This window comes from Ochotona princeps, chromosome 32 (assembly GCF_030435755.1).
Source record: "Ochotona princeps isolate mOchPri1 chromosome 32, mOchPri1.hap1, whole genome shotgun sequence".
Taxonomy (NCBI): domain Eukaryota; kingdom Metazoa; phylum Chordata; class Mammalia; order Lagomorpha; family Ochotonidae; genus Ochotona; species Ochotona princeps.
Genome location: NC_080863.1, coordinates 4,175,132 through 4,198,788, shown reverse-complemented (window position 1 = coordinate 4,198,788; position 23,657 = coordinate 4,175,132). Strand labels below are relative to the sequence as shown.

The 23,657-nt window shown below is 37.7% G+C and overlaps 1 protein-coding gene across 1 annotated transcript in view; it reads left to right on the top strand.

Annotated features, from left to right (window-relative positions):
- The window catches only part of GLRB (glycine receptor beta), a 45,258-nt gene that overhangs the window by 1,661 nt on the left and 19,940 nt on the right, over positions 1 to 23,657 (top strand). Inside the window, exons 2-4 of the mRNA XM_058657477.1 lie at positions 541 to 691; positions 16,794 to 16,900; positions 18,514 to 18,581. Of these exons, the coding sequence (XP_058513460.1) occupies positions 570 to 691; positions 16,794 to 16,900; positions 18,514 to 18,581 (297 nt within the window). The 5' untranslated portion in view covers positions 541 to 569. The remainder of the gene's footprint in view (positions 1 to 540; positions 692 to 16,793; positions 16,901 to 18,513; positions 18,582 to 23,657) is intronic.

The window sequence follows — 23,657 nt, the reverse complement described above, 5'->3', positions numbered from 1 at the left end:
AGATGAGTCAGTCCAAAGCCAGGAGTCAGAAGATTCTTGCAGGTCTCCCATGCAGGTGCAGGGTCCCTAGGCTTTGGATGATCCTCAACTGCTTTCCCAGGCCACAAGAAGGGAGCTGGATGAGAAGCGGAGCAGCTAGGACATGAACTGGCACCCCTAAGGCATCTCAGTGCCTACAAGGCGAGGACTTTAGCCACCAGGTCACTGCACCAGGCACTTCAGCATCTTTCTAAGCATACCTTGCTACACTGGCACATTTAATATCAATTTCCAATTTTATGAAATTGTTGAATCAGAAAGCTTACATGGTAACCTGTTATACTTCATTGTGGTCTTATTTTCTGAGTACCACTGTAATGTCAGCTTTGGCTACCACAGAAATAGCTTCTAGAATATGAAAGGAACATAAATATGATCTGAGGGAAGTGCAACCTCACTCGATTTACAAATGCACCAGCTCTTCGGTAGTGACGATCATAGTCCTGTCATGTTGGCATCATTTGCCGCTTAAATGTAACAACGTCTTGTTCTCTCTTGCAGGTTCATCTCCTGGACACTAACTTTTCAAGATGAAGTTGTTATTGGTGATCCCTTTTTTTGTTTTAATTTCCTTGTGTGTCGAGGAGGCCTATTCCAAGGAAAAGTCTTCAAAGAAAGGAAAGGGGAAAAAGAAGCAGTACCTGTGCCCATCGTATGTCCTTCACGTCTTATATATTCTTTTATTCAGAAATGTTTTACTTTCATGAAAGGGAAGTACTTTATTGAAGTGAGTCTGAGCACACATTCACATCAGAACATGTACCCGTTTTTACTGAAACAGTAGATCCAGGAGAGCTTCTTATTGTGATGGTTCATTCTCAGCGTGAATGGGAAAGGCATGCTAGGGATTGACGTCATTTTAAAAAATAGAAAACTTTTCCATCAGCTGGTTCACTCCCCGAAGCCCACGTCATCTAGAATTAGGCCAGGCCATAGCCATGAGCCAGGAACTGCACCTTCATCTCTCGTGGTGGGTTGCTGGCCAGGTACAATGGCAGAAACGTGGATTGTAACCAGAGTATCTGGGACTGCAACCATGATCTCTAACGTGTGGGTTTTTCCTGGGGCAACTTAGCCCATTGCATCGCCACCCCTGCCTTGTTTTTGTAACTTTTATACAGCTTTACAAAGGAAGAAAAAAAGTTATCTTATGTTTCCATGAAAGGTGCAATTTTTACTGGGTACTTGGATTTCAGGTTTTGAATATAAGGCAGTTCAAATATTAATTCAAATACCCAAATGAATACTCAGTAAAAATTAGGTGGCTGAGTTATAATCTTATTTAGTTTAAAGAAATTATTGATGCATGACGGAAGAAAATCAATTTTCTATTTCAGTATTTATTTGTAAATGACTATATTAGGAGATTAGGACATTTTTCAAAAAGGGTGTGATTAAATAAAAAATGTAATCTAAAGCCAAGCACACGCCTCAAATGACAAAGTTTTGTGAATTAGATTCTGTTGAACGAAACATTAATATTCATGGTAAAGAAAAACCAATAATATGTGCAGAAAATCATGCAATCAGATGGCACGTATATGTAGATGACAAACAACTTTCATAAAATATAGTATCAAATAGACAATAATGGAAAATATGCAGTGATTGGGAATTAAAACTAATTTTTTATTGCAGGTCATTTTTAAATTATGAGTTCTTAAGTGTCATATTGATTATAGATAACATTCTAACCCATCACCATCGTCATCATCATCATCATTATCATCATCATCATTATTTAAAGGTAGGTTACTACAGTTTTATAGCTGTTTTTATAGGAGGTATGAAGGGACATTTGGGGAAATATGTTCTGTAAGGAAGTAAGGACCTTAGAATGAGTATTTTCAATGACTGTTTGTATGCTTGTGCCAAATTGAAAGTTGGAAGACAGTCCCATGATCACACAACCTCTAGCATTAAATTAAGTTCCATAGTAAGGGAGCGCTCCTGATTTCTGCCTGGGATAACCAATTTCTTGTAATGCTTCACATTGTGGGGGTCGCGGCTGATTTACTGGGTGTGTATTTGTGTGTCCCTCCTGGACTTTCTGCTCAGTCGGGTATTGACTGTGGACATGCCAGCCTCAGTACTCTATCTCGGTTGCAATTTTGTAGAACAGTGAGATGAAAATTTCAGCAAATTGAACTATGCCAGACTTTCTTTTTGTGAAAGGACACACTTAGTGCTTTGGATATTTCAAAAGTCTACCTCTAATGGATTCATGTGGATATAATGATATCAACCTATTGTCCACGATGGTTCTGTGCGTGATGTAAAGCCATCTCGAGTCAATCATTCTCCATATGTGAAGAAGCCGACAAGGCTCTTCATGTGCCCTCTGCTAACAGCCTTTCCTGTCCCCCTCAACCGTTAGCATCACATTGTTCTGAAGTTGTCTAGCTAGTGTGTCTTAGAGGCAGTCTATCTCATGTCAAGACTGTGCTATTCACTATCTGTATATATCAACTGACTCTATATTTCTAGTATCTGTACTTCAGGTTGGTTTATAAAGATACATTTGGTAGACAAAAAGTGGACCAGTTACAGGTATCTTTTGATGAAAATGGAAGTGTTCACTTAGCTGATGAGTTCATTCCATAATCTTAGAGAGTAGTTAATATTTTATCTTTAGATGTTCAATCATGGCTTTAAATTTTCATTGTTATTTTATTTGTTATGATTATGTGACTCATTAAGGCTTTACTTATTTTTGAAAGATTTATTTATTTTTATTGGAAAGTCAGATATACAGAGAGGAAGACCTCCCATCCAATGGTTCACTCTCCAAGTGGCCACAACGGCTGGAGCGGAGCCAATCCAAAGCCAGGAGCCAGGAACCTCCTCCAGGTTCTGCATTGTATGGCATTTTCACAAATTAAGAGTTTTGTCTTAGCAGAACTATGCTCTTTTCTTTTAAAGGTAATTCATTTCTGTGATCCACCAAGGATAGATGATGTTTGCAAAAGTCCTCTCTAGTCCCCTCATGTTACTACCTGCAATGAACCCATCTTTGCTCTGCTGGAGATGGGGCTCAGATTGCTTCAAAACTGAATTTCTTTACCACAGACATTTTATGGAAATGTATACTTAAAATTCATGAAGTAAATTATTCTAATTTATGTACATACAAATAGCTCTTCTGAGACATGTAAATATAAAATTGTATTTCTCTAGCTCTGATTGGAATAACTAACTTCATTAAATCACTAATAGAGTTTGTTGAAAACCTTGAAACTTGTGACCTTCGTTATTCCTCATGTAAGAAAGCAATCGCAGGAACTGATGATTTTTCAGGGAACTGTATTACTCAAGTTCCTGTGATAGTGTAATAGAAAGACTGAGTTGTTAAGGAGTGCATGTTTGATGACCTTGGCCTCAGCGTTTAACTCCTAGTTGATAACCCAGGGGTCTGTTGATACGCCTGTTAGCGTCCTCTGCCTGTTTTATCTGTAGTTGTTTTGGCTTAATCCCACAGATGTAGGTGTTGTCAGTTATAGTCTTGATTTTTGTCTGTGTGTTGCAGTTAGGGGTGGAATTTCATTGTGGTCCCAGAATCTTTTTCCTTGCCCCCTTAGAACTTCTGTCCACTATCTCCGTCTTTTAGTCTTAGCATAAAATTTTGACTGGTACTTTTTTTTTAATGGATTACATCACAAGGTCTTAATCAGAAAGGTACAGATAATTAGGAAGTGCAATAAGATAGAATCCACAGGAAAAACCCTTAGATTTGGCATCGTGTTATCTTGTATTAGGGCACACATATCTGTAATGTGTGGATACAAAGAACTTTATATTAGCTATCTCAGTTGACATTTTTTATTTCAAACTGAAAAATATTTTTAAAATATTTAGTTACTTAAATACTGTACTCACGCTAATATTAGTAACTTATTTTTTATGAAATTTAACTGCTTTAAAAAATTTAACAAGCAGAGGGTCATTGGTTTACATTGCTGTGTATAATTTTAATGACTGTCTTAATGGAAGAAAGCAGGAATCTCGTATCTGTTTCTGCATTGTTTGTCATATTGTTTTGATTGAAGTATGTGAACAAAGTATGACCTCATGCAGACACATAATTAGGAAAAAAGAAAAGCATTTTAATAGGCTTTTTATAATTGGAAATAGTCTCCTTTAATATCATGCCAAAACATAACAAGTACTCATTCCTAAAAAGATAATTGCAATGTGAAATCTGAAATCATATCATGAACATTTTATTGCATTGAAATCCACTGATTTTTCTTGCCCATTGAATAACTTTTTTTTGCTTAAAAGTATGATTTTACAGCATCCTGCTTTGGTGTTTTGGAAAATATTGGTGTACTGGGTTATACAGATCTAATTGTTGACACATTTCATCATGTGATATCACTAGCGCTTCCTATCTCATTGGAAAGCCTATAGGGATTGAAAAACTGTCGAACTCAGTGTCCAAAATTACCTCTTTTAAAACTCCATTTCATGTTTGGAAATGCACATTTTATTGTTGGTAAAAAAAAAAAAATCTCAATTGCTTTTCTCTAAGTTGCATGTACCCCCCCATCTACTTTTGAAAAAAAAAGTTTTCCAAATATCCATATCTGAATCACTGCACTGTTTTTATTGCGTTCCACAAGAATGATCTCCCCTGAAAATTATCTAATGCTGTAACCTCAGACACTCAAGTGATTTTGTGATATTCAAGTAAAATAGTTTGGCATTAGTAGAAATGCCATGTAGCTAATCCTTATTTTATCATACAGACTATTGAAAATGATGTTAAGTGTCAAAAAATTTCATAGAGTTAAAAGTTATTTCTTATTTAGAAATATTGCTTAGGAATCAGGAACACTGTCTTAATTTTTCTTTTCCACTGTTGGTGTATGCTGATGGAGAATACAATGGTATTTGTATGTATAAGTACCACGTCATTGTGATAATACGCCAGTGGTTTTACCCACCATTACTACAAATGTCAACATGGCATGAAAACAGCAAATAGTTGTTTATTATTATTGTTGTGAAAATGGACCTGTTTCTAAGAGTGTCCTGACAGGGTCTTGAGTACATTAAGGGGGGCTGAGAATAATTACACTTTGAGAATTGTTATTCTTTATGTTAGTCAATTTGTGATTCATAAACGTACATCCCTTCTCTGGGTCCAACTCCGCACTGTGTCTGCTGCATCTGACTATAAAGTAGTTCCTGTGATCCTTGGACAACCTGTGCTCTTTGTGCCCATGTCCTGTTATTCATATGTTGTCATTCCTTCCAAGACTCAGGCAGACCCATTCCCCTTAACCCGTTAATGCCTGTTTATATTTTAGTTCCTGCTAAGCATCTCCTATTAAACTACCTCCCATTGAATCCAATGCAAAATCAACTATTAATTAGAATAAAATTGAAAATGATAAACACAAGATGAAGTTGGGTGAATCAATACAGAGGAGAAAGTATTGGATTGAAATTTATCAGAACTGAGTTCATTTTCCTCTGTGACTGATTGATTGTACGTCCTCAGATAATTCTGTTTGGGCCTGTGCCTTAATCCATCCCATAAAGACTAAAACAGTATAATTTGATAACATTCTCAGGGTACTTGATGGAAAAAAGCTTATATTGGAGTTGAAATAATGGGAACTGTATTGTCTTGAGTCATAATCCTTGTTTTTGTGGATGGTTATTTACAAAAGTATTACTAGACTGGATTCCAAAAAGATATTAGAATGAAGATATGAGAAGGAAGATGTTAGGGCTGTGAATATCAAAAATTGGGGAATTTTAACATGGAAGAAAGCACAAAATGAAGTGCATTTGGATTGGGTGAGTGGAAACATTTTCACAAATGGGAGACAACAAAGCATATTTGTAAGACGATGAAAGGGTTCCCGTCAGCAGAGAGGGAGAATTTACGATGCAGGAAGGAGAGACAATCGCTGGAGTGCTTCCCCGTGGCAGAGACTCGTAGACAAATGGAAAATGTGACCTTGTGGAGAACTTTGATCTCTGTTTGCCCGCTGATCTATGAGGTTCACAATAATAAAGGAAAGTGATGAGGATTTGTTTCTGTTAAAGCCAATGTTAAGTTGGGAAATGAAGACTTTCATCTGATATCAGTGTGTCAGCACGTTCTAACCTTGCTATTCAATTAGTACTCAGATCTGAAGCAAAACTTTTATGAACGGGTTATAGGGGTCAACATCTTCTGATAGATCATAGACCACCAGCTTTTTTTCATCTATTCCATCTGCTGGTTGACTCTCAAGTGGTTGCAATGACCAAGTAGGAATCAGGCTGAAGCCAGTTCATTCCTTGTTACCCGCATGAATGTCAAGGGCTAGGTCCATCTTTTGCTGTCTTTCCAGATGTGTTAGAAGGAAACTGGATTGAAGTGGAGTTGTGAAGACTTGACTCTTCACTCCCATATCGGATGGTGGCAACACGAGCTGTGACTTAAGCACGATGCCACAATGCCAACACCATCCTGTGTATTGTGATTGGGAATTTAGTCCATTGGGCTTTAAGATAACTGCTTACATGTATGATCTTACTACTGACTTTTGATGCTTTTTATGTTTTGTTGTGGCTCCTTTCTTTTTCCTGTTTTTCTCTCAGAATCTTCCTTTGTAGTTAATGAAGTTTTCTCTAGTGATATACCCTGATTCCTTAGTTACTGTATGTGGTAAGTATAATACAGATTTTTATTTTGGGGTTACCGTGAGCTTTGCAGCATTGATTATAATGATAGGAAAAGAGAAAACACAAAACAAGGAAACTAAGAAATGCTAATAAGGCATTAGACATTTGTGTTGTGTTACTCCATACATTTTTGGATTTTTCATATTACTACCGACCTCATATTATTTCTTAGTATTTTAGTATAGGAATTACAGTATCGTTCACAGCGAGGATAGGCGGCTTGCTTTGCTCTTAATGTCTAGAATATTAGTGATTGTATAGTTGTTATTGTGACTTCTCTACCTTGAGATATTTTCTTCTTGTTATCATCGCTTTCTTTCAATTAGATGAACTTTGTTTAGCATTTCTCTGAACAAATGTCTGGTGGTTATAAATACTCTCAACTCTTGTTTTGGAATATCTTTATTTCTCCCTCGTATGTGAGAAGTAGCTTTACTGGCTGGCAGTACTTTCTTTCAGTATCATAAAAGCTTCTTTTTGTTCCCTCCTGGGACTGTATAATGTTTTGGCCGAGAAGTTTATAGTCCAGCAAATTGGGACCTGCTTTTTTGTGTTATTTGCTTCTTTTCTCTTGCAGCTCTAAGAATTCTCTTCTCTGTTAACTTGTAGAGCCGGGTCATCATCTGTCTTGGGATGAACTTTCTTGCGCTGATTCTGACTGGTGACCTTGGACTTTCTTCTACTTGAACAGTTGTATCTTCCTCTAAGTTTTAGACATTTTCTGTCATTATCACTTTGAATATGGTTTTTAACCTTTGACATTCTGATTCCAGTAGCTGAAATACTGTCTATTTTCATGCTATCGTATACTTCTTACTATTCTCTCCATTTGTCTTGACTTTTTTTCTCTTCCAACTGTGTATTTTCAAATAGTTTCAGTTTGAGCTCATTGATTTTTTTCTTCTGTTTAATTTATTCTGCTATTGATGCCTTCTATTGTATTTTTCATGTTAATTAGTGTAATTTTCTCTTGAAGAATTTCAGCTTGAGTTTTAAAAATTAATTCCATTGTTTTATCAAATCTTTATGTTAGAAAACACAGTCATTTCTTTGTTGTCCTCTTGAAACTCTTTGTTTTCTTTAAACTTCTCATTTTAAAATCTTCATCCATGTCTTTGGAAATTTAAATTCTCAGGTGGTTGGTTTCTGGCACCTTACTCTGCTTGTTAGATAAGGTCCTGATTTTCTAGAAGATCTTCAGACTCTTGGTGTATGAAGTCAACTGCATAGTGAAGGATTAGCTTTAGTAACCTGCCTCTTTTTAAATAAAAAGAAAAGAAATCCTATAGGCATTCTAAAAAGACCCAGCTCTTGCTTTTTGCGGCTTCTCATTGTACTATTTCTTACATATAAAATTGCTTATGATACACAGACAAGCAAACTCCCTGCACCTGTGTGGGAGACCTGGAAAGAAGTTCCTGGTTCCTGGCTTCGGATCGGCATACCACCAGCCATTGCGGCCATTTGGGGAGTGAATCATTGGACAAAAGATCTTCCTCTCTGTCTCTCCTCCTCTCTGTACATCTGCCTTTCCAATAAAATAAATAAATATTTTAAAAAAAGAAATGACCTTACATTTTATTGAGTGAACCAGAAAATACAGGGATAAATTACTAAAAAGAAAAAAAAGATTCTCTTCCCCTCCAAGCCCACCCACCCCCATCTTCTCTGGGAGCTACAAATTTTTTCCACTATACTTGGATGAAATTTCCAGCAAATCTCATACCACTTTCAGACACTCTGGCAGTACTCAGTCTCATTGTGATCGTCACTTCCATAAGTAAGATGTCCTGTTCCAGGTAATCATCTAACTCCTGAGCTTGATTCCATAGGAAAGCCCATCCTTTGGCGCTCAGGCCTCCAGGAGACGGGGAAGCTGCGATGGGGACTTACTTTACAGCGGCCGTCAATTCTCCATCCCTGCCTGTGATTAACAGTATTGTGTACTTTAATGGAGATCCTTGCGTAAAGAACCTGTCATTTCATTTATCAAGAGAGGACTCTGACCCTCCTCCAGTGGGCAATTCCAGGTTCCCAGCTTCAGCCCCGGACAGTCCACAGTCTACACCAGTCAGGTTTACATGTGGAATTCCATCATCCTCCAAGGCCCTGGCATGGAAGGCTCCTTTGTTTTGAATTCCAGGCTCCCTGGCTTGCTTGCTTTCTCTTTCTCTTACTGCCCCTAAGGTGACCCACGGTAAACACCCACACATTTCCTTAATGAATATTAAACACAGCCATCCCATCATAGCCTTCTTTTTTCTGGTCCATTACCTCTGACCTACTGTCCCAGGCTGCTTTCCCCTCCTCCAATGTAAGTCAGATATGAGTCCACCAGGACTCTCCTAGTCTACAGAGAACAAGAATTCTGCCTGTCTCTCCTCATTTGTCAAGTAAGCAGTAATATACGTTATTCATACAAATAATCTATAATTACCTGTATTTTTTGTTGAAAACTACTATTAAGGGCATTGAAATGTTACCTCAGAATGTGAAGAACGTTGAAGTGGGATTCTTTGTTAAATTTTGTCTGATGCCACAGAGGCCAAAATAAAACACCAGATGCCAAGAATTCCTCTCCATCAAAGTCCGCAATTAAGTCTTGGACTACAGTGTAAATTCAAAATATGTTATCTCAGCCGTGGTATTGTTTTGTGTATATAAAGGCTATTGATTTTTGGGTATTATTACTTGCAACGTTACTAAACTCTCTAATGAATTCAGGAGAGTCTTTTAGTTTCCTTATATATAGGATTAAGTACCTGCAAACAGGGTAGTTTGATTTCCTCCTTTCCAATTTGTATCATTTGATTAGCTGTTCTTGGCTAATGTCTCTGGTTAAAACTTTTAGAAGTACATTGAATAGCAATGGTGTAAGTGGGCTTCCTTGTCTACCCGTGGGCCTTAGCTAAAATGCTTCCAGTTTTTCTCAATTCAGTATGGTGCTGGTTATGGGCTGTCATATACTGTCTTGATTGTGTTGGGACATGTTCCAGCTATACTCAGTTTACTTAAGGTTTTTATCATGAACCAATGTTAGTTTTTTTTCAGACGCTTTCTCTGCATCTATTGAGATAAACAGGTGGCTTTTATTTGTCCAGTTTGTAAATGTGACACATCATGTTCATTGATGTACATCAATGAGAGGAGTTGTTGGATTCATTTAGTTAGGTTCATACTGAAGAGCTTTGTGTCAATGTACGTCAGGGATGTCAGGCTAGAGTTCCTTTCTTTTTGTATTTTTTTTCAGGTTTTGGAGTTATGGTGATGCTGATCTTACAGAAAGAGTTTAAAGGATTTTGCGTTTCGATTGTTTTGAATGGTTCAAGAAAAGTTGGGCTTAGTTCTTCTTTAAGCTTGGTAAAATTCAGCAGTGAAGTCTCTGGGCCCAGAGTTGTCTTTGTTGGTAGGGTCCTTATGTCTTGGTAATTGTTTAGGCTTTCCATGAATGTATTCACGACTCAATTTTGGCAAATTGTGTTTCCAGAAATCTGTTTCTTCTGGATGTTCAAATTTGTTGGCATAAAGCTGTTTGTGTTAATTCCTAATGATTCTTTTTATTTAGTGGTATCTGTTTAACAACTACTTTTTCATCTCTATTTTTTTTTAACTTTAGTCTTCCCCCCTCCTTTTTTTTTTTTTTTTTTTGATTAGTTGGGCCAATGGTGTGTTAATTTTTTTTTTCAAAAACCCAAATCTTTATTCTGTTAATCTTTTCTTTATGTATTTTAGTTTCAATGTGATGTTTTGTCTATTTTTTTTTTTAATTATTTCTTTCCTCCTACTGACTTTAAGCTTGGTTTGTTCTTGTTTTTCTGGGTACTTGAGATACATCACTAAATCATTTGTCAGTTTCTTGATGTAGGCATTAAAGGCTTGAACTTTCCTCTTAACACTTCTTTTCCTGTATCCCATAAATTTTTTGTGCTGTCATTTTAATTTGTTCCAAGTAATCTTTTTAAATTTTCCCTTTTGATGTTGTCCATCAATCACTGTTCATGCAGGAACATACTGTTCATTATCCATGTGTTTGTATATTTTCTAGAGTTTTATCAGCTAGTAATTTCCAGCTTTATTCCATGATGGTCAGAAAACATACACGATATGATTTCAATTTTATTTTAATTTATTGTTTAACTTGTTTCATGGCCTAGCTTATGATCTGTCCTAGAGATTATTCCAAGCATTGATGAAAATAACATATAGTCTGTGGCTTTGGGATGAAATATTCTGTAGATATCAACTATATCCTTTTGTTTGATGGTGTCGATTAGCTTTGTAATTAATTTTTTCCATAGTTGATTTTGCACGTCGGTGAAAGTATGATGTTCAAATTTCCCATGACGATTATACTTTTAAGATATTGACCCTTTAAACTAATTTGCACATTTTGCAAGTATGTTCACCCATTCCTTCTAATATGCACTGAAGCACTGAACTAAAAAGAAAATTAGAACATAACACATAAGAAGAAAGGCAAAGCCAATATAAGTCAATCGGGAATGAAGACATTTGCCTTGACACTGGAACAGGCTAAGGCCTGTGACAGTAGTTCATTGAAACATAATCAACTACTAGCCCTAACTCTACACTTGAGGCAATGAGAACTTGGGACTTTAAGATTTCTGCCCTGCAAACCAGGAAGTGGGATTCAAGAAGGCAGATGTTTCTGCTTGTTGTATTTGCCGATAATTTTCCAAGGCCTAGGCAAATGTCTGGCTATGGTAACTACTTACTAAATATTTGTTGAATGACTGGATGAATTTACACATGGCAGTATTCCGAATGTGTAATCTACTTAAGTATGGGACCTTTGAGGGCTGGATAGTCTCAGTGCTTGGAAATATTTATTTAAGGAGCATTTATTTGCCAAAAACAATGTTAACCAAGTACAGAAAGTTACAGGTGCTACATAATATGAATCATGTTATTAATCATTTGGTAACAGTACTGAGTATTATATGTCTTACTGAGTACTATCTCTATGTCATAATATTTTTAAAACACATATTTCAGAAGCAGTCACATACAATGAGGCATATTCATTTTTTAACCTTTTAGGTGTAAGAACTCTTGATATTTGGCAGTCCTGCAAGGTAATTGGTCTTTACTGTCTGTTTGAAAATTGTAAGGAGGAACAAAATCAAACACTGTGTTCTAATAGGAGCTAGAGGAGACCTGTGGCACAGTGGTTAAGATGCTGGTCGGGCGGATAGTAAGTTAAGTGCTTGAGCTGCTTGCTGCTAAGTAACCTCTGCAGACCGCAGGAAGCCTGTAAGCTCTTGGGTCCCTCTTGCCCACAGGTGTGCTTTGGGCTGAGTTTTCAACTCCTGAGTATGGCCTGACTTGGTCCTGCCTCTGTGGGCATTTAGGGAGCAAAAAGTGGATGGGATCTCTCTCTCTCCTTCTATGCCTTTTTCAAATAAAATAAAAACATATATTTTTAAATTAGTTAGCCTTTACCGGTAATAGCTCCTGGTTTGTACCTTGCTGTTGTACCAGGAGGGGAATAAGAGGTAATCAGAGCATCCGAGAGGCAGTTTCTGCTGCTGGGACAGAGAGGATGATTGTTGCAGGTGTCTCTACAAAGGAGCATTTCTAAACCAATCATCTTCAGGTCAGGAGGCCCTCAGAATTGCAGATCCAGTGTCAGTTGTTCAGGGGGCTACAAAGCTTTCTATCAGATTCATAGAGGCTTTGCCACCCAACAAGAAAGTAAGGAATCAATGCTTTAAACAAGAGAAATAGCATAGCTGCACGTGTTTCATACTTCATCCTTCCCTTATGTCTGTGCTGAATGTTTGAAGTTTCCACACCCGGGTTTCTCCCCTTGGCATGTGCCATACCCGATTCAGATCTGAGAAGCGCTTTGGCCACTGTTGAATTTATAACTTTGTGGAAAAATAGTGCAATCCCTTTGGATTCAAAACATTCAGGCAATATGCTCCTATACCCTGCTTTTAAAATGGAACTACATGCTGTGGTCAGTAAAGGGTCATGGAAAAATAAAACTTTTGTACAGCTAATGGAAAACTGAACTTTCCACTTTGAAGAGAAATTGCTGGATCTTTCCTTTACTTCTGGAAAAGATTACATCATACAACTATATTACCTGACACATTCCTTGCATAGTTTTACATATTAGTAATGACATTGGTTTAAGTTTGGGCAAGTGAACAAAAGAAGACTGGTTAAAAACACTTTTGATATGAAACATATTTTTCTCTAGTCAATGGGTGGCTTTTTAGAACAAGTGATTTTCTTTTATTAATATCATTTTTAAGAAATAAGACCTGCTTTGTAATACATAGAAATTATTGGTACATTCCTTTAATCAAACAAAAATAACAAGTTAAATGGACAACACATTCGATCAAGATTCAAAATTTTGAGACTTTAATTTTGAAGCAGGCATTTATTGAGTGATATAATTAAATCATTCCATTCTTCTTCCTGCTCCTTTTGTATAAATAATACTGGCCTACTTTCCTAATTATAGGGGTACATATAGTAAAACAACCTAGAAGCCCTTAGCACCTCAATATTACTGTCAGTCTTGTGTCTATCTTGTAACACACATGGAAATTAAAAAAAAATAATGCTAAAAAGTAATTGTCAACTCATATGTGTACTCGTGTATGTTCATTTGAGTAGGGTGGCATGATTGAGATAAGGTTTTAGAAAGGAAATGAGTCTGGCATGGTAGCCTAGCAACTAAAGTCCTCACCTAGCATGCGCTGGGGTCCCATATGGGCACCAGTTCTTATCCCAGCAACCCTGTTTCCCATCCAGCTCCCTGTTTGTGGCTTGGGAAAGCAGTGGAGGATGGCCCAAAGCTTGGGATTTTGCACCCCTGTGGGAGACCCAGAAGAAGCTTCTGGCTCCTGGCTTTGGGAAAGAAGATCTTCCTCTTTGCCTTCCAATAAAAATAAATTTAAAAAAATAGAAAGGAAATGAAATCTAAGGCAATTTAAGGGGCAGGTTAGATGTAGGTTATTTAACTTCATAGTGTTGTAAATTTTTAAACTTTATTCCTGTTGTTGATTTTGTTGTAGATTTTGATTTAAGGCAATGTATAGTAACTGTGTAATAGAGACTATCATATCCAGATATGAAGATACAATGCAGTATGCATTTCTACTTCCAGGTCACAGATGGACTCCCAATGAAACTGTTAAATATATCTTGACAATGCTGGACTGTCTGTCATTGTCTGTACCCACAATGCTGGGATACATTTAGATAGCAGACCGATGGACTTATGACTGCTTATGAAGGATTATACTATTGTTAAAATATGGGAGAAATCAGTAGGGAGGAGGGAGTATGGGGAGGGGCCAAGGAAAATCCCTGAGCCAATCCAGAGAATTGTATCATTTAAAAAAAAGTTACAGTAATCCAGAAAAGGGGGTGAGTATGGGGACTAATTCTGCTGCTGTGAGTACAAGGACAAAGCTTACTAGGTACTGGAGATGGATGTATGTTTTTCCTGTTTTTTAGTAGCTGATATACGATGTACAAAATCTGTAATGTGTATAAGTGACACTGACCTTTGCAAACATGTTTATTGTTTGCAATCCTTGTCTACACTCTGGAGAAACAGTGGCTTTTCTACTTACTGCTTGAATTATAAACTTCTGATTATAAGTTAAAAAACATTTCATTGTAAAAATTAGAAGAAAAATAAGAATGCAAGGAGGAGGAATATTGGGATTAAAAAAGAAATATAATAATGCTAGTGGGTTGGAGGGCTAGACTATTACTTGATGAACATAACTTGTAGCTGGGGAGAATTCAGGCTAGAAGATTCTAAACCACAAAATGACTATTTGTCATTTTATGGTTTCATTGAATAGAAGGAATGTACATGTAGAGGAGTTTATTTCAAGTGGCACAGTAATAGCAGTCTCTTACAGAATCAACAGGTTTCATAGTCAATTCTATTTGCATCGCTTGAATGAGACAACTGGCAAGTGGATTTGAACACTAACTGGCATCGCCGTATCAGTTTTTCTGACATAAACTCATTCTCTATAGATAGTTTTCCGTGTTTTGATAAAGGATACCAATTGTCTCTAGATAGGTTACTGTTTTGCCTGCATTGAAAGAGGGCATTTCATTATAACTCCCCAAGTTCTTAAAGCCATGGTATTAGAGCTGATGAGGCCTTGAGGGGCAATTTAAAAAATCGATATGATGGCCTGCACCTTTGGGAGGTTTAACTAATTGATTTCTCTGAAGGATTTCTGTTTGAAATGATTGTGTCAATTCATAGTGTTTTTAGATTTTCATGAACTTCTTGCTAGCTGTCTCTTCTGTGTCACTTTCTCCTTATCAGTAGGACACAGTAACCTTACAGGGAAGAGTTTCGATTCCAGCATGAGACCAAGTCTCTCACATCTAAGTTTGCTGTATATAAATTAATACAGTTCGTGAATCAAGCCTTTTTACCATTTCTTTTTTTGAAGATTTATTTATTTTTATTGCAAATTCAGATACATAAAGAGAGAGGAGGGGAGACAGAGCGAAATATGTTCCATCTGATGATTCACTCCCCGAGTGAGTGCAACGGCTGGTGCTGCGCTGATCCAAAGCCAGGAGCCAGGAGCTCTTCTTGGTCTCCCATGCGGATGCAGGGTCTTAAGGCTTTGGGCCATCCTCCACTGCTTTCCCAGGCCACAAGCAGAGAGCTGTATGGGAAGTGGGGCTGTCGGGATACAAACTCGTGCCCATAAGGGATCCTGGCGTGTTCAAGGTGAGGACTTTAGCCACTAGGCCATAGCACTGGGCCCCCTTTTAACCTTTTCTATACAGAACATGAGAAGGAGAATATGCCAACCATGGTTTTATTTTACTTGCGATTGTCATGCGTTTTTCTTTTGTTTGTTTTTGTTTTGCTGAGAATGATTATACTGGAATTTCTGGCTTCTGACTTTAGGCTGGCCTGACCTACTTGTTATTGCCGTGTGTCTTTGGGGAGGGAACCAACAGCTGGAAGATCTCTGTCTCTCTGTCACTTCTCCCTTTAAATAAATATTTCTTAGAAATATATGATACTGAGTTAGCTTGTTTTAAAAGGAAACTACATATGTTTTTCAGAATTGATTGCACCATAATAAATATGTGATCTTTTATATCTTGGTCTCCCATGTCGATGTCAGGAACCCAGCACTTGGCACCATTCTACTGCTTTCCCCAGTCCACTAGCAGGGATCTGGGGCAGAGATGGGACAGTCAGGCACTCTTACTGTTTTTAAAGATCAGTTTATTTACATGAAAGGTAGAGTTACACACACACACACACACACACACACACACACACACACTGGCTCACTCCCCAAATGGTTGCAACAACCAGAGCTGGATCAGGCTGATGCCGAAACTTTAACTTTTGTACTCTAAGATGATGTCCATGTCACGGGTAGCAACTTAACCCACAGTTTATTAATACCAGCTCTCCAAAACATCTGTTGATTCCACTTTTAGTGGTGCCCTCGTGTCACAGTACTGCAAAATACCTAACCCAACTTACTTAGATGCTGTATCTAACTCATTAAAGAGAACAGCCATTGTGTCTCTTGGAAACCACCATTATATACATCTAAATATGATTCATTTATGAATTTTCAGATCATCTCTTGACAAGTGCTAGCCTTCCCATGCTCCTGTAGGCAGGAGTTTCTCATGTATGGCTCAAGAAACGTACCTTGCAATCTCCATCTCATCTCCACTCCTCTTGTGTTTGTCTAGATTTCAAACAGGTTCCTTCCAGATGAGTGGGATGGCTGCTTCATCTAACGTAACAAAGTAACGTGCAATATTTAGGACAATGTTCCATGGATCTGGCAAAATTAATGCTGAAATAGTCTTCTATTTGTCATAAATTTTATATTAAAAGTATTGTTTTGGCGACTGACAAACACTAGCACTTTTCCTTTGCTTCTCTCCAGGAAAGACTTGTGGTGGCTGTGGATTCTCAAAACAATCTTTCCTGTTCTACCAATGAATCAGTCTATCCCTGTTGTTTGCGACTTCTAAATACTCACTGGAGTTTGCTTTCTCCTCCCCAGTCAGCAGTCTGCAGAGGACCTGGCCCGAGTACCTGCTAACTCGACGAGCAACATCTTGAACCGGCTGCTAGTCAGTTATGACCCCAGGATCAGACCAAATTTCAAAGGTTTGTTACCTTCTTCCAAGACTCTTCCTTTTTTAACTTATAGTAAAGCATTAAGTTTTTCCTTGTGATATTAAAGACAATAAGATTTCAGTTTGATATATGCTGTTTTATAATGTTCTGGGCTATCCTCAAGATAATTTGATACAGTAATATTCGAAGTTAAGAAAAATATGAATTTGAATAGTTTTATAGATTACCAGGTATTTAAAAAAAAAGCACAGAAATGCATTGCTGTAAGTTAATAAGCACAGTTCTGTGACAGATTTTCTAAGCAGTGAGTACACTAAACCTTAAGGTTTTAAAATGTATAGGCTGTAGATACAAATCTAACTTTCACTCAGAGGCCAACATTATAATTTATCAATCAGCTTTACTCACTTAAGGAAAGTGAACAATTATTTGTATTAAAATTGCACATTGATGAAAAAAATTGCGTCTAGTTTTCCAAAAGATGCTGACTGTATGTATTAGAAAATAAAACAGCTTAGTGAAAAACAAAGTGACTGTTCCACAAAGCAGGTTACTTTTATTCTGACAAATATTTCCATGTTTTTACAGCTTTGAAGAGCTGAAGTTTTATTAAATAAAAAGTCCAGCAAATTACACAGCTGTATGAATTTTTTGTTTTGTTTTCTTGATGAATGAGTAAAGGCTATATGAAAAGATCTCTGGAACACTACAATCCTTTCGGATAGGGGAAGGTATTAAAGTAGATCAGATTAACATGATCAGGTTTGAGATTTTTTTTTTCTCCTCTCTTACAGTAAATAAAAGATCCGCAGCTGCTTCTAGTCAACTGGAGTTGTACAGCTATGTTGTAAAAACAGGAGTTTTGCTCATTACTAGAACCTATTCAGTTACTTTCAGCAAGAGCCATGGTCTGTCATATGCCTACTGTGTATTGGTTCAGCACCTGGTTTTCATCAGTCAGTGGTTATGTGGCTAAAAGGCTGAAGTCATATTTTCGCTTTGATGACCCAACCAGCAGCCACAGTAAACTCAAAAAGAAAGAAAGAAATTTGCAACTTTATACTTTTAGTTCCCACTCCATGAACTTTCAAATTATTTTCCAAGAGGTCAGGCTAAAATTCTTATAATGGCTAACACAAAAACTTCTAATTTCATATTTTTCTTTGCATTTTTATAAATTTAAATTTAAAATGGAGTCAATGAAAGTAAAATTGATTGAGCACCATTTGGCCAGTTTAAGAATTTGAAGAGATTAGAACAAAATGCAAAAAGAAGGATTAAATCCTACTTTAAGATGATTTTCTTACTGTACAGCTTAAGTAACTGTGCTTGGTCAATTTATACATGACCCGAAGGTAAACATTTTGCAGAGTGTCTTCAACTTAAGAGATAAGTATTTCTAAATAAAAAGCACAGATATGGCTAAACTCAAGTTTACTTACTTTAAGACTACTGAGACTATAGATTTTGTCTCACTATTGGATTAGAAAACATGAAGTAGTCTACCACCATACCACCTTCAAATCATCCAATCTCAGCTGGAAAACCTAAAATAAAATAAGCAAATACTTAAACTGTGAAATATGAAGAATCTGATCACATTTTTTGCAAGCATTACATTTATCATTAATTTTAATTTGTAGGCATTCCTGTTGATGTCGTGGTCAACATTTTTATCAACAGTTTTGGATCTATTCAAGAGACAACAATGGTAAGATTAGCATTCACTTGATATTTTCAATGGTCAAAAGTTTCACTTAGGATAGTGAAATTAGCATTGAAACTGAAAACATAAGGGGAATTAGGAAGAATGCATGCTCTGCTATAATACGAAATGCCCGGTTTCCTGAGATTTATGGAGTCAGTGATTTAGCTCCTGTCATTGTGTTTGTGCTTGCTCCAACTGGTTGCCATTGCCTGCACTGGGAAGAATGATCGCTGAGAGCTATGCTTGTTTATCTATCCCTTCTCTTTCTCTCTCTGCCTCTCAAATAAAAATGAAAACTACCCTTAATGTAAAGCGTTCAGAAGAATTATATATTCTTCATGAAAAACGGCTTAGATGCCACTCTAGGAAAAGATTTACATAACGTAAACTCTCACGGCACAGTTGTTGCTGTTGGTGGTGGTCTAGTGTACTTAAATGCGTGACCATTGAGAAACGTTCATGCGTTCACAGTCTTCCGCTTCTCTTGTTTACTTGGGACAGTCTTTATGCTCTCTGTCCTGCTTATTTTGTTCTGTGTGGAGCAGGGAGTTGTACAGAGCAAACGGAGAAACCCATGTTTGCAATAGAGGTCCCTCAAAAGACAGTGTCCAGTCAGGAAGGGCAGAAGAGACAGGCTAAGCCTGGGAAGGAGGCAAACTCACGTCGAAAGGAAAGCAAACAGGAAAGCGACCAGGACTTCCTGCTGCCTGTGACGAGTCAAGTTTTAGTGACAAAGACATGCAAATGTACATTTCCAGAGTGGTGTACAGTCTACCTACTGCCTGATCTACTTTGAAGACGTTCAGTAAATCTATTTGCTTTTCAAGCTTTTAGACTACGAGCCACTTCAACAAAACAGAAGAGCACATTCATAGATACATGGGATGGAATCGTGAAGTTCATTTTTATTCCCAAAAGTTTGCAGTCTATGAACAGTTTTTCATATTAAGCATTTTTCATGAGCTTTGTGAGGTGCCCTTACTTTAGATTTGTGAGTGCACTTCTTTTTTTTTTTTAAGATTTAGTTAGTTGTATTGAAAGGCATACTTACAGAGAGGAGAAACAGAAAGATCTTTCATCTGCTGGTTCACTCACCAAACAGCGGCAATGGCTGGAGTTGAGCTGGTCTGAAGCCAGGAGCCTGGATCTTCCTCCCGGTTTCCCACGCAGGTACAGGGTCCAAGGTTTTGGGCCGTACCCAGCTGTTTTTCTGGGCCGACAGCAGAACTTTGGATCTGCCCCAAACACATTCTTTATTACTAGTTGGAAACCTAAGTGAGAAATGATTGGAGTGTCTCAGGACAATAACACAAAAGGGACTCTATGAACAGGAATTTTAAAAGCCTGCTTCTTAAAAACAAGCGACAACACTTCCTGGAAAAACTATCTAAATAAGGCGTTGGGGAAGCAGCGCCACCAGTTTTGTCTGACGGTAGGTAGGCAATGGCAGAAATGTCATCAGACAGTCTTCTGACCTTCTCCTGTGCTAGCTCTGCTACATCCTGACGAGTGGAGAAAAAGCACAAATTTAAAACCACCAGATTTTGCCTGACATAGTGTCTACTCAGTAACGGGGAGGGCGTTCTTTAGAGGTCATGCATTTGTCAACTCATGTGTAAGTCTACACTAGACTTTCATCGTAAAGAAAATGCTGAAGCACTGAAATATTAAATACATATATAGTTAGTCCCACAATGTATCTGTTTGATCATTAAGAGCCAACTAGCAGGCTCAGCAGGGTTCTGCTAATAAAGGCCTGACAGTCTGAAAGCGTTTCCTGCCAGTCTGGACCCTCCCACTTCCACTGGCAGTTACTTATTCAAGGAAATGCAATGCAGAACAGAGACATAGGAGTGGATACAGCAGTAACAGTGCCAAGTCTGGGGGCAGACAGACATGGGGCAATTTCTACATGGGTTAACCCATTCCTCTAGCACCAAAAGTTGTTTATCAGACATAGAAAACATGCAAGGTTGTTACCCAATTATATCTGAGAAAAAAATCTTCCTCGTTTACTTCTGTTTTTTCCTTTGAATGCTAAATAGTACTGGCTACACTAAAAGTAATCTCGCATAACTGACAATGCTCAGTTGGGTAGTAGGAGAGAATATGGCCATATTAATATTCCTTAAGTTCTCCCACATCCTGTGGTCGTGCGATACTGCAGCCTCTGAATTCCCATTTTTTTCCTCTTGGTGCACGCATTCATATACTTCCACCTTTGTAAAATATCATTAAAGCTACTGTAAGGAACAGTCACCAACATTAATAGTAGCATGCCTAACACTGGCAAAGAAATGTTACTGTTGCATTTGAACTTGCTAGAAAAGTCACTTCTGATTTTTATCAGCTTATATGCAATTGTTAGGGACAGCTGAAAAGCGGATAATCGAAATGGTGAGGACTATTTGGTAGAGGCTAGGTAACATCTGCTCTACAGTCTGGCCTACAGGATTTGTTTTTTCTTTCCGCATTCAATTTCTACCTTAGGCTTAATCAGTAGGGTTTTCATAATTGAAAACGGGAACCATTGTACTCATACAGGAACATTGGGTATTATGGTTTATAGAAATAATCCATATACAGGCACTTGGTCTCTAGAAATACATAAGAGTTCTTTCATGTACATAAAAGCCTGATTGTACAATCCGTTTTCTCTCTTTAGTTTAGGCATGCTTTGTAATTATCTTGGGTTATTATTGTACTACGATTCATGATCCTGTCAGACTTTCTCTGACTTTCTGCTGCATGATGTTTTGTTTGTTTTAATAATAGACTTCGTCTCCTTTTGGGCAACACAGCTGTGCCTGTCAAGAAGAAAAGGAAAATATATTTTGAATCAGCTAAAAGACCTTAATTCCAGTCCTTGACAATTGCCCTTTGTTGTTTCAAAACAGATTTATGTTTTCTTCTGTAAATAGATTTCAAATCCTTTCCTTAATGTTGCTTAGTTTGTTGCTGATAATTTGTTGCTTTGGAAATGAATGTTGTGGTACAAGTTTCATTTAATATGGTGTAATGTAATACATACCTGTCCCAGTTGTTTCTACTTTACAATCTTAGACAATGTCGTTATACATCTTAGATGTAAAATGATTTTGTATTCAATGTTTTAATGTTATTCATCGTCAGGCTTTGCATCCTATGGTAGACATGCCTCTAGAGCTTTTCTCTGTTCTAGTCTGCAGAATCTACGGGCATGTTCCAAATGACAGACAGGAGTGATTAAATGAACCACCCTGTGCTGGGAGTATTACCCCATTTTATCCAGGTGGATTTGTTATAATCACAGGGTCTCTGTAGTAGAGACATTTCAAGTCCAGTGAGATTGACTTTAATCTTCTGAATCACTAGTTGCAAGATTAGAGATTTCTAGGGGTTTTTCACTTTTAAGTTTTATTTTAAAGATTTGTTTATGTGAAAGGCAGAGTGACAGACAGAGGCAGAGGGAAGAGACAGGGAAAGAGAGAAAGAAGAGAAGGGATTGAGAGCTTCCTAATAGTGGACGATCTACTGGCCACCAATGGCCATCACAGCTGGGGTTGGCCAACCTGAAGCCAGGAGCCTGACACTCCGTCCAGGTCTGTCCTGTGAGTGCTAGGGGCTCAAGTGCTTGGGCCCTCATCCACTGCTCCCAGTCTCTCCAGTAGGGAAGTGGACTGGAAGCAGAGGAGCCTGAATTGGCATCTGAGTGTCCCAACACATGTCTTCCCCTCTGCATTGCAATGCCTTCCTGCTTCTGGTGTTGAATTAGGATTGTGTGATTTTTACAGCAACAGGACACTGATACACTTGGTGTTAAACATTTGTGAATAATTTTTGTGCTCCCACGTTCTTCCGCAGAGGTATCTCATTATGTCAGAATTTTTCCACATAGGGAATGCCACAAAACACACTTGTTTATCATTAATTACTAAAAACTCACACTGATTACCATGCATATGAGGTTTAAAGAAAATCTATGTTTTTAGCATTTAAAATTTGCTGTTTTTCCATCTCTGTGTCACTATGGACATTCTTTATCTCTTTCTGCAGTCTATGCTATTCAAAAGAATGTGGTGATTAAATTTCACAAGTAAACGTATTATTTTAGCCAGGAGAGTAGGATTTGAAGTGCCCAAGTTTGGAGTTCGTTTTCTAGTGATTTGGTCATTTATATCAATTGATATAGCAAACATTTAATCAATGGCGTGAAAAGTGACGGACAAATGTACCAACCTGTATTTAGCATAGGTGTATGTGCGGTCATGCTACACACACCCAGGAGTAGCAGATTGGTCCTTGTTACTGTCTGAGTGTCAGTTGTCCAACCAGAATTCCTTTGTGGAAATCCAATCATCGCGATAGTGCTGTATTCAAAGATGCGGCCTGTTGGAATGAGCAGGTGGTGACCAATGTCCCTACGGAAGCCGCCTTGGGCAGTGTGAGCACTTCACACTGAGGACACTCTTTCAGAGGTATCTCTCAGAAGTTGAATATTCTGGTCCTGGAATTCAGCCCCCAGAACTGTGTCCTTAAAGTTCCTGTGACTCAGTTACACTCGGTGGTGACAGCTCTTGGGGTTTACAATCTAAGCAGGCCCTCTTTGTTTAGAAAAAAAAAAAAAAGATCCTTCCCACTGGAGCAGAAAAATGGAAATACTCATGACCTTTGCTGTTTTAATGTAGCTTTCCATATTTTAGCCTTAATTTAAAACCTTTTTTTTCTAACAAGGAGGCATTTTGAAAATAATTAAAGTATAATTTAATTACTTTCCGTGGCCCTTTTGTTAATTTAAAACTCTTCACTCAAAACTTCTCAAAGATTAACTTTTAAGTCACATTTAAGACAGTTCTTTTTCATAAACTTTAAAATTTCTGTAATATAGCAGGTGTCATGTTTTTCTTTTTTTTTTAAAGATTTATTTTTATTTTTATTACAAAGTCAGATATACAGAGAGGAGGAGAGACAGAGAGGAAGTGGCGCTGCCGGGATTAGAACTAGCAGCCATATGGGATCAAGGCGAGGACCTTAGCCACTAGGCCATGCTGCCGAACCCAGGTGTCATGTTTTTCATAGACGCTGTTTCAAGAAGATAAC